Source organism: Equus quagga, chromosome 13 (genome assembly GCF_021613505.1).
Source record: "Equus quagga isolate Etosha38 chromosome 13, UCLA_HA_Equagga_1.0, whole genome shotgun sequence".
Taxonomy (NCBI): domain Eukaryota; kingdom Metazoa; phylum Chordata; class Mammalia; order Perissodactyla; family Equidae; genus Equus; species Equus quagga.
In genome coordinates, this window is record NC_060279.1 from 50,250,257 (window position 1) to 50,262,402 (window position 12,146).

Sequence of the window (12,146 nt, forward strand, 5' to 3'; positions counted from 1 at the left end):
CTTCTGGTTCCAATTCTTCAGTTATTTCTGTTTCATCTTCAGAAGAAGGCAAACTTCGTTCTGCAAGCTGACCCTCGGACAGTAAGGACACATCATCATCTTTTCCTTGTTGCACTTTCTCAATATTCTCTTTTACCTTATCTATGCTGCTTTCTTGAGAAACCTGAAGAAATGAATGCACACTGGTATATTTATTATTGCTTAGATCACATTTATAGCATTCTTGCTGATGCATTTGATAATGAAGCATGCAAACTTGAGACAAACATATAGACATGCAACATCTATACATGATTCATTGGAAAATAATCACTTAAATTGTACAAATGAAAATAGGCAGATAAATGAAAATCTGATTATAAACTAAGAATGAAAAGAACACTAATATCAAAATGAATTTCACATTAATACTTTAATTCACATATGTATTTACTATCTGCTAGTATCAGCATAATTGCAGCTGCTACATTTGTCATATTTTTGACTTTTCTATTCCAGGGAAGTCATGTAATAATAGGTTCAATGCTATGATTTCCTGATTCATGTCAATACAAAGACAAAATCTTTAAGAAACAAATTAAACCTTTCAAAATAATTTAATACAAATACAAACCTCGGGAATATGTGAAACAGCTGGCATATTAATTTCTATTTCTGGTGTATGCTCCACTTCTGGTGAAACTTCCTTCATGTCTTCAGGAGGAGAAGAGGTCTCCTTATATTAATGTATAAACATGCATGTATGTTACTTTGTATTTATTGCTAAATCCCAAATCATCCTAAGACTTTTTCATAATATGTATAGGCACTAATAAAAATTAAGAGCAAATATAGTAGTTACCCATAGGACACTGAATTTAGTTAGTGTATTTCAGCAAAATGGTTGATATTCTTCATGATACACATATGCAATGTAAGAACTGCACGTGCACTTCATTGAAGCATCGTTTATAGTTGCAAAAAAGTGAAAACAATGCAAATGTCCAACAATGTGGCATTAGTTAAATAAAATATGGTACATCCAAATACCTGAGTTCTATGTAACCATGAAAAATAATAATGCAGATCTGTACTTACTGACATTAAAGAGAGTACACGATATAATGATGAGTAAAAAAGCTAGTTATAGAAGAATATATGTAGTTCTATACTATTTTGTTAAAAAACAAACATGCAAATAGACAAACGTGTGTATATTTCCATGGGAAAAAATATGAAAGGAAATTCACCAAAATTCTGTCTGATATATAGATTTGGGGAAATTTTTTTTACTATTTTTATTTTTGTTTATTTGTATTTTCTAATATTTCTATGATGATTATACATTACGCATGTAATCTAAAAAACTGTATATGCTAGGGGCCAGCCCCGTGGCATAGTGGTTCAGTTCAGTTCAGTGTGCTCTGTTTTGGTGGTTTGGGTTCGTGGGTTTGGATCCCAGGTGCAGACCTACACCACTCATCAGCCATGCTGTGGTGGCGATCCACATACAAAAAAGAGGAAGACTGGCACAGATGTTAGCTCAGGGCTAACATTCTTCAAGCAAAAAAAGAAGATGGGCAATGGATGTTAGCTCAGGGCAAATCTTTCTCAGCAAGAAAATGAAAAAAAATTGTATATGCTAAAATAGGCATGTACTTTCTATGATCAACATTATCTTTTTATTGTATCAAATGTCAATTTATAGCCAACCATTTATTCAGGGTTTATAAACTGATGTTTATTTTTAAAATAGTTTATCACTTTTGCTATTTTAAAAGTAAACATGTCCAATATAGAAAATGTGAAAGATAAACACGAAAATATAAAAGACATTAATAAAAATCCATATTCCCATTACCCAATGATAATATCTGTTAATAATTAGTTAGACTTCTCTTTCTTTATAATTACTTTTTAATGCAAATAAAAAACTTTTTTGGTTACACAGTAGTAATTATAAGTACAATATATCCCGTTACATAAAAAAAAAACAGTGTAACAAAATTTTCTTGTGATATGAAACTCTGGGTAAACATAATTTTTTCTTTTTTTGGAGGAAGATTAGCCCTGAGCTAACATCTGCTGCCAGTCCTCCCTTTTTTTCTTTTGCTGAAGAAGACTGGCTCTGAGCTAACATCCATACCCATCTTTCTCTATTTTATATGTGGAACGCCTACCACAGCATGGCTTGCCAAGCAGTGCCATGTCTGCACCTGGGATCCGAACCGGTGAACCCTGGGCCGCGAAGTGGAATGTGTGCACTTAAGTGCTGCACCACTGCGCTGGCCCCTGCATAAACATAATTTTTAATGACAACATAATATTACAATGCGTGCATGTATCATGATTTAATGAACCATTGCACTAACATTGGACATTTAACTAGCTCATGATTTTTAGCTATTATGACTAACACTGCAACAAACACCTCTATTTATATGTCTATTTTATATTAAGGATCATTTACTTAGGAATCAGGTTACCTGTATTTGAATCCTAGATCTAATACTTTGCCCTTGAGCAAGTTACTTAACCTCTGTAAACATTACTTCCTTTATCTTTAAATGGAATAATTCTAATATGGACAACATAAGGTTGTTGTGAGGATTAAATGAGTTTAATGGATATAAAGCATTTAGTTCAGTGCCTGGCAGATAATAAGCACTTAATAAATGCTAGCTATAAAACACTGCCTGAATAATTATTCAATTTATTTATTTAGCACATACAGATTAAATGTTTTGTATATGCCAGGTATTATTTTAAGCCCTGGGGAGAAAGAATATTTTGATTTGGGTGATGGGTATACAGGGCTGTACATATGTAAAAATTCATTGAGCTGTGCGCATAAGATCTGTGTCCTTTACTGTACAGAAGTTAATCTCAATTACAAAGTAAATATTTTCTTTAAATGTCCGTGAGAGATGATGGTGACTTGAGTGGTGACAGTGGAGATGATGAGAATTCAGGATATACTGTGAAAGTACAGCTGAAGGATCTTGCGGATGAACCGAATTGTGGGATGTGAGAAACAAGAGTCAAGGGGAGGCCTCCAGAATTTCCCAGCGGCACAGCTGTGTAAATGATGATGGCATTTACTGAGAACGGGAAACAACGAAGACAGAAAACATTGGAAGAGGGTTGGCGAAACCAGGTTTGCTTTAGACGTAGGTTTAGATTCCTATTAGCAACCAGACAGCACATGAAATAAGCAGTAAGAAAATAAATACGGAATCTGGCAGTAAGATCAAGACTGAAGATTATAAATATGGAAGTGTCAGCATATAGATGCTTTTTAAAACTATGGGATGGGCTGGGATCTCCTAGTGAAGATAAAGACTGAGAAGGGGTCTAGGCCTGGAGTTTGACTGCTGAGGCATTTCAGCGTTCAGAGATGTGGTCCGGGAGAGTGAGAAGAAGAACCGGTCAAGTTAGAGGAGAACTAGGAAGGCACGGGATCCAAGAGACCAAGAGAAAAAGCAGCAAGTATTCCACTGTGTCAAAAGTTCCTGGGAGATTCCAGTGGGCACTGAGTATTGACTGCTCGGGGCAAAGTGAAAGTCATGGTGAATTTAGCAAGAGTGAGCACATTGAACACTCTTACACAGTGCCAAGTGACAAAGCTGACATTTTAAAGAGAAAAGAAGCATTTTATTCATCTGTTTCTATTTAAATCAGGTAGGGTATACTATACCTCTATCATTTATTTCAAATATTTGTTACGGGGAAAAAAATCACTATTTTGAGTGTTTACTACTTACAGAAGGCTGATGTGGTGTGACATCCACAAAAGATACCTTCTTTTCTACAGGTGTTAAACGTTGTCTTGGTTTAGGTGTTGGTGCCTAAGATAAACCAGTACATCAGAGTGAGTATAGTGAACATATATTTTAGATAAACTTTAGCTATGTTTTCTTTTTTTGACTGTTTCTTAAGTTTTATAGGAAATTCAGTCACTGTTACTCACTACAATTAACGTGCTAACAGAGGATGCTGGAGGCAGTCTTTGAACAGCTTCTGACTCTGCTTTCAGTATGAAATTTCCTAAGTCTTCAGTTGTTATGGATCCACTTGGGGGAAGGTAAGCAAATTTCCATTTCAATATAACATGGATGGTTCCTGCAGGATGCTTTTTATGATCTGTTAACTCAAAAATTCCTGTCAAATTACGAAAATAATTGTAATTAGTGCTAGGGTGAAGTTTATGACCATAAGAATTAAAGAAGAGCAAAGAGAACTACCCACAACTTTAAAAATAATTTAGGCTTTTACTCACAACTCAAGTGACTTAGAGACTAAAATAAAGACAAGAGGATCTATGATAGGTTCATCTCTCAAGTAGACTGCTTTCAGAAGTCAAAGCATCAAAGATAAAACTGATTCAAAGATGAGAAAATTAACTTATAAATATTTTAATTCACTGAAATTAAATTCAGAGATTATTCAGAATTCTTAGCCTTCCTGTAATTATCTGGGTTACAGCTCAAATATTGATCTTCATTTTGATTTGAATATTCTTGCAAAAGACTTGTCTATATAGAAAAATATATTAAAAGTTCAAAATTTAAAGTAATTTATATATCTAAAGAAGTCTTTACTATATAACTCTATTATAATTTTAAATATGTTTTGCTGGGATTTGTTAAATTACTCTAGATTAATAGTAGCATACCAAAAAAGGTCCATAAAATAAACAAACTACCCAAAACATACAGCAATAATAAACAGTATTATCTAGCTGAATCTGTAATATTGTCCCAAATTTTAATTTTGACACTAGATTTTTCAGTATGCAAAATCCCTCACTTGAAGAAAACAAACCCATATTATAAGCATAACTTTTATTTAGGGGTATCCTTTACTTGGTCCTCAAGTGTTTGACACTTCTTTTAATGGTTTGGCTGGGGAAAAAAACAAAACAAGACAAGGCTAGACTTTATGTAGAAAAAAGTATATAGGAGGAATATGGAGAGGTGATAAAATTCTATTATAGGCACAGGTGGGACTTCCAGATTGGCTGAATGAAGAGCTGAATAAACCCTTTCCAGGAAAAGCAATGATAAAACTGGACAAAATGATGAAAAATAACCATTTAAGGACTTTGGAAATTGATCAAAGGTGTACAACAAATTGAGAAGCATTATTCAAAAGAATCTACTGAACCTCAGTAAGAACAGCAGGAGTTAGAACAGACCCTAGTAAGCTACTTGTCCCTGGCTGAACATGAGAACAGCAGACTGCCTAGGCCTACTTTGAATGCATTACCCAAGCCATCAACTCAAGGTGTTTAATCATAACCTTTGACCACGCATTGGCTGACCATGAAACTATGGTGACTCAGGCTTAAAATTAAAACAAGAATAAAACAAACAAAAAATTAGCAGAGACATCAGTGGCTACAGTGAGGGGAAAAGATCACAGAATTAGTCCAGGTAAGTCACCAAACAAAGAGAAATAGCAACAGTAACCATCACATGGAGTGGGAGAGGGCTGGAATACAATATAGAATCCTAAATATCCAATTTTAAACAAACAAACAAACAAACAAACCCCATAAGACATGTACAGAAACAGGAGAATGTGCTGCATACACAAGAAAAAAGCCATCAATAGAGTTTCTGATGGTGTACAGATGATAGACTTAACAAAGACCTCAGAGCAGCTATTATAAACATATTCAAAGAATGAAAAGAAACCACGTTTAAAAATTAAATAAAAGTGTGATGACAATGACTTATAAAACACAGACTATAACAAAGAGATAGAAATTGTAAAAAAGAAAACTAAATAGAAACTCTGGAGTTGAAAAGCACAATTACTAAAATGAAAAAATTCGATTGAGGAGTTCAGTAGGAAATTTGAGCTGGGAAAAGAATGAATCAATGAACTTGAAGATTGATCAAGAGAGATTATTCAATCTGAAGAAGAAAAACGAAAAAAAAAAAAAAAAAACCCAGCAGCCTCAGAGACCCATGGAACACTATTAAGCACACGAACATATGTGAAAAGGAAGTCTAAGAGAGGGAAGAAATAAAGGGCAGAAAAAATAATTGAAGAAATAATGGCAGAAAATTTCCCAAATTTGGTGCCTAACAGTATCCTACACATAAAGAAGCTCAACAAATTCTACACAGGGTAAGCACAAAGGGATCCACACCCAGACACATCATAGTTGAAAGCCAAAAAAAAAAAGGGAAAATCTTGTAAACAGCATGAAGCACAAGGGAAGCGTAAGAAGATGAACAGCTGACTTCTCATCAGAAACAATGGATGCCAGAAATCAGCTGTCTGATGTACTCAAAGTATTACAAGAAAAAAACAACTGACAACCAAGTATATTATATCCAGCAAGACTATCCTTCAGAAAATAAAAGCTATGTAAAGACAGTCCCAGATAACAATGACTAAGTGAATTCATTCCCAGCAGATCTGACTTACAAGAGATATTAAAGGAAGTTCTTCAAGCTGAAAGGAAGTGACACCAGATGATAACTACAAATCAACACAAGGGGATAGAGACCAGCAAGATTAATTACATAGGTAATTATAAAAGACAGTAAAAATAAGTTTTCCTCATTTCTTCTCTCAACCAATTTAAAAGAAGGTTGCATAAAACAATTGTAAAATTATATTGTTGGACTTATATGAAGAAAAAAATATGACAATAATAGCATAAAAGAGGGAGAAGACATGGAGTAATCCCGAGTAAGGAAATGACACCAGGTAGTAACTGAAATACATATGAAGAAATAAAGAATTCCAGAAATGGCAAATACATAAGTTAATATAAAAGCCTCCTATAATTATATATATTCTCCCTTCTTTTAACTTCTTTAAAGGACATAAGCTTATTTAAAGCAATAATTATAACGTATTTTTGGGTTTATAACATATATAGGCATACAAATATATGACATTAATAGCACAAAGGAGGGGGGAGGGAACGGAATTACATTGCAACAGATTTCCTAAATTTCACTGGAGTTGTTAGTATTAATTTTAAGTAGATTGTGGTAAGTTAAGATGCATATTATAATCCCTGGAACAACTACTAAGAAAATAACTAAAAAAACATAATATTAAAGGTCCAAAGTTTACAATTATCCAACAAGGTTAAGACTAGTTATAAAAAGATCATATCCATAATAATGAGGTATAATTTAGGCTTGTTTTTACAATTTCATAGATTCAAGAAACAGGCTTACCTGAAATACACCTGTCATGTGCCAATGAAATCAGAGGCACGTTGACTTTTCCTATGTAAATATTCTCCTGGGTATCACTATCATCAAACACATAAAAACTCAGAGACTCTGATTTAAGGTATCGATCCAAATCCATATTCATCGGCACTGGGAAACACATATGATCATCAAACTGTGGATCATTGCTACTGGGAATGATGGCTGTATCATGGTCTGCAAAATCAAAAAACTTGTACACAACATATGGGTGTGGCTGAAGGTGCCTTGCTCGGGCCTGCAGGTGGTTGCAGCATCTTATTGTAACATGAAGTTCATTTAAGTTGCCATCTGTGGAATCAGTAGAACTGAGCTGAGCAGTTTTGGGTGCTTGCTGACTTAACTGGAAAAATATACATATTTATATTATAGCAATAATACAATGAAAAGATAAACAACAGTTGCTAACCCTCAAACAAAAGTTTTGTACATGGACAAAAAGCTGTATATTTTCAATTCATAGTGAATTTTTCAGTAAAAGACTTTTGATTCTTATTCAAAACCAATATTCCCTAGAACATCTGTGAACAGATGCTATTAGCAACAAACATAGAAGAATGAGCAATGCTCTTAAAACCAAATAAACCAAGAAAAAAGTTAATCTTATGCTCTTTAATTCTATTTAGTATTAATGAGTAAATTTTGCAGATAGGTCCAAAGACAAATGTCCTCTAGTTCACAAGTTTATTAAGAGCTAATCCTTCAACCATTCGAGCTATTCTGACCATATGCCATTCTTAAGTGAGAATCCAGTGAATTTGATGGGCCCACTCATAGAGATGATTTTGTTATAGTTGGGTTGGCCCTCATCCTCAACCAATGGGGTCCGGGGAAACAGATACCTGAGGCCAAGATTAGCCAGTATATCAAAATCCAACGGTTATGAGAATAAGAGAACAGAGTCAGAGATAAACCTCGGAGGGGATAAAAAGCTAGGACTGAGAGAACATTTCAGAAGAGAGATGAGCAAAAGGAGTTAGTAGGCAGAGCTAGAAGCTACTCTATGGACCCCTTTGGAACTATTTACTCAGGTAGCCAGTGCACAAATATTTTAGCAAACAATTGCACTGACTAACTGTTAAGCCCACCACAGCTGAAGCAATCTGGGACAAAGAAATGCTGGTGTTTCAGTGCCCTGCTTAGTTTTGTGTTGGAGTTATTCTCTACCTTTCACAAAGGGACCCCTCTTTCACTGCATTTCTGAACTTGGATTGAGCATCTGGAACCTGTGACTCTGGAGAAGTTTACTGGAGAAGGAAAAATAGAGCCATAGTCATAATCTCCTTAGTGGAGACATCTGGTGGTGTGGGGAGGGGAAATGTGAGAAGGGAATAACGATACTGCTTTCCCAGGGCTCATTTGCATCCAGCTATAGAAGGCTGAGTGGAATGATTTGCAAAATAACCCCTCTGCTTCTCCCTGCAAGTACACCCATAAAAGCTAAAATTCCAATGGCAAAAAACTCATTCAAGCCACACACCAGGAGTCTAAAAATCTTTAAACTCCGAAACTAAATAAATAATCTAGTCTATTTCTAATTCTCTTTTCCATAACAGCATTTCCCAAAGTGTATTCTGAAAAATACTAGTCTAGAAAGATGATTTCTGGGAAACAGGTGTCACTCTTTCTCAGTGTGGAGATCTATTAGTCACGGTTCTTTAGTTGAAAGTTACAGAAACTAAGCCCATGTAGCAAATACAACCAAAAAGAGACTTTGATATAAGGCTACAGGTTTATTTCATGGAACTGTATAGCAGAAATGTAGTTGGGCCTTAGGAAGGTAATGAGACTGGAAAATCATCAGAATTTACTCTCTATCTAGTTTCCATTTCTCTCTATATTGCTTGCTCACTCTTCTCTCTCCAGACCCATTTTCTTTCCTTTGCTGGTTAACATGGTAGAAGATGGCTGCCCCACGGCTCCCAAATTTACATGTTCCAGGTATGTAAAAGTTCTGCTTTCTCTTGATCTCAGAAAGCAGAATCTGATTGGGTCAACTGTGGTCAGGTGGATAGTCCTGAATCGTTAATTAACTGGGTGGAGAGTGGGAGAGGACAGGATCCCGGAACACACAGCTGGCCACTGGGGGCCCAGCCCCGTGGATTGGGAATGAGGGGAGTTCCAAATGAAGAAAGATACTTATGACTTGAGCAGACATTCCAAAATATTTCTACCATCCTCTATCCCTCTGTTACTCAACACAAGCGCATACTTTCTGCTTCCTCTTGAGGTTCATGTTATACGTGGGAAGTCCTAAAGTCAAGGATCCTATTTAACTTTGCTCAGTTCAGTGCTTTCTGCATTTATTGGATCATGGAATTCTTTTGGAAATATGGTCATTAAGACTGCATGAAACACAGTTTGGGAAATGCTGCTCTGAGGAATTACATTTAAACTTCCAGTTCTTGGTAAGAGAATATTCATTTTGTATTCTACTTCACACTTCAGAAATCTAACATGAGGAAACGGTTGGAAAGAAGGACACTAACAGCTACTTATTTCCTTAAAGTAGAAACTGTAACAAAAGTCACTTGATGGGGCTGGCCCCGTGGCCGAGTGGTTAAGTTCGTGTGCTCCGCTGCAGGCGGCCCAGTGTTTCGTTGGTTCGAATCCTGGGCGCAGACATGGCACTGCTCATTGAGCCACGCTGAGGCGGCATCCCACATGCCACAACTAGAATGACCCACAACGAAGAATATACAACTATGTACTAGGGAGCTTTGGGGAGAAAAAGGAAAAAAATAAAATCTTTAAAAAAAAAAAGTCACGATGTGTGATAACAGCATTGCAATCCATCTTTCAGAAGCATCTCAGGTAGCACAAGGAAGTTCCTTTGAGGTGATGGAACAATTCTGTATTTTGATTGTGGCGGTAGTTACGTGACTACATACACATGAAAAAACTGCACAGAACTCCTCCTCCTCCTCCTCATATACACACAAACACACAATGAGTGTGTGTAAAAATTGCTAAAATCCGAGTAAGCCTGCAGTTTAGTTAGTAGTACTGTACCAATGTACCAATGTCAATTTCCTGGGTTTGACATTGTACCACAGATATGTAAGATGTTACAGTTGGGAGAAGCTGGGTGAAGGGTACCCAGGACCTCTCTGTACTATTTTTGCTACTTCCTGTAAGTCTATGATTATTTCAAAATAAAATGTTAAAAAAAGTCACTTGACGGCTGTGAAAGAAAATATCAGTTTAAAGCATGACATACAAAGAAATAGTATAAAATTTGTGTCATAAAAGGGTCTTAAAGTTAAACAAGCTTACCCCTGGCCCCTTAAAATTTGATGTTATATATCCCAAAGCCTTTGCCCGTTCTCGATAAAGTCGAATAGCTTGATCCATGGGAACTCTTAATCGGAACCAGTATTCCACTGTGCCAAAATTTGGGATGTCTCCTTTAGTTCCTATAAACCAATACATAACTCACTGTTAAAAGAGTCCCATAAATCAAAATATATACCTGTAAAAAATACATCAATGGTCTTATGCATTAAAACTATAAATTCTATACTGAGTAAAATAATATATGACTTACACAAATGATGTGTGATTGGCAAATAACAGAGACGAGGAAAATAAAGTTACTTCTGCAAGTCTGAGTTTCAGCTTATGTTCAATATTATTAACGAATTATGTCACACTATGGTTGAGATATTCCAGTTTACACCATTTCAAGCATTCCAAAATATAGAAAAGTCTAAACATTGAATCAAATACTTTACAGATTTTGATGCTCTAGTACTTTGTTTTTAACAAGTTGCACTCAATGCGGTCTGACAGATACAATATAAAACCTCAGAACTATAAGTATGATATTCCACATTATAATTCAGCTTTCAAGAAACCTTTGGCACCTTCCCATTTCTCTACTGCGCCACAAGTACAGGGAAAGAGGCCACAGCTCTGCCACATATCTATCGTACATAACAGACCCTTGTCTGATGTTCGCTCTGCACACCTTAGGACTCCTTTCAACTCAGGCAGCTCTTCATCTCCCTTCCTCTGTGAAGACTTCCTGCACGGCTCTCGGGGGACTTAACAGCTCTATGCTTCCTTCAGAAAGGAAGAATATGTCCTCATTAGAGCACTGACTGCTTTGGCAACTTGCAGTTCACCAATCTATTTCTCCACCACACTGTGGGTTTCTTGAGAGCAAGGGCCATGGCTTCTACTGATATCTTCCTACCAGAGGGACTAGTACGTAATGGGTACTCAATGTTTGTTGAATAGAGGACATTCTATACATAAACTTTCCTGAACATACCATATTATTAGGAATATTACCCCATTCTCTCCTATGTCATCAATTTCTAAAGATTTTATTTTTTTCATTTTTCCTTTTTCTCCCCAAAGCCCCCAGTACATAGTTGTATATATTTTAGTTCTGGGTCCTTCTAGTTGTGGCATGTGGGACACTGCCTTAGCATGGCCTGACCAGCAGTGCCATGTCCGCACCCAGGATCCGAACCAGCAAAGCCCTGGGCCGCCGAAGCAGTGTGTGACTTAGAACTTAACCACTTGGCCATGGGGGCAGCCCCAATGTCATCAATTTCTTCCTCACTAATGGATCATTCTCATCAACATACAAACATGACTCAAATATGCCATCACTAAAAAAAGTCCTAAAAGAAGAATATTGACACAACACACATTTGCTTGTGTATGCATAAAATTTCTTTGGAAGAATTTGTAGCATTTGATGAGGGGACCCAGGGTAGGTGGGAGACAGGGGTGGAAGACAGACATCTTATGGTATAAACTTTTGTGCCTTTTTGATTTTCAAATCATGTAACTCTATTACCTATGCAATCAACCACTCAACCCATAAAATAAAATCCCTCCCCAGAACCTAAGTCACCCTCCTTCCTTCTTAAAGGTTTCTTCACTTGGCCTCTAGGATGCTGTATACTC

The 12,146-nt window shown here is 36.2% G+C and overlaps 1 protein-coding gene across 5 annotated transcripts in view; it reads right to left on the bottom strand.

Moving 5' to 3' along the window:
* RPGRIP1L (RPGRIP1 like) overlaps nt 1-12,146 on the bottom strand; it is a 102,621-nt gene that overhangs the window by 44,677 nt on the left and 45,798 nt on the right. For 4 of the 5 annotated variants that reach the window (XM_046684006.1, XM_046684003.1, XM_046684004.1 and 1 more), the window contains 6 exons: nt 10,500-10,639; nt 7,188-7,566; nt 3,950-4,140; nt 3,744-3,827; nt 614-715; nt 1-163 (listed from right to left, as the gene is read on the bottom strand). In XM_046684006.1, coding sequence (XP_046539962.1) covers nt 1-163; nt 614-715; nt 3,744-3,827; nt 3,950-4,140; nt 7,188-7,566; nt 10,500-10,639 — 1,059 coding nt within the window. The remainder of the gene's footprint in view (nt 164-613; nt 716-3,743; nt 3,828-3,949; nt 4,141-7,187; nt 7,567-10,499; nt 10,640-12,146) is intronic. The other variant, XM_046684005.1, reaches the window with a different exon arrangement.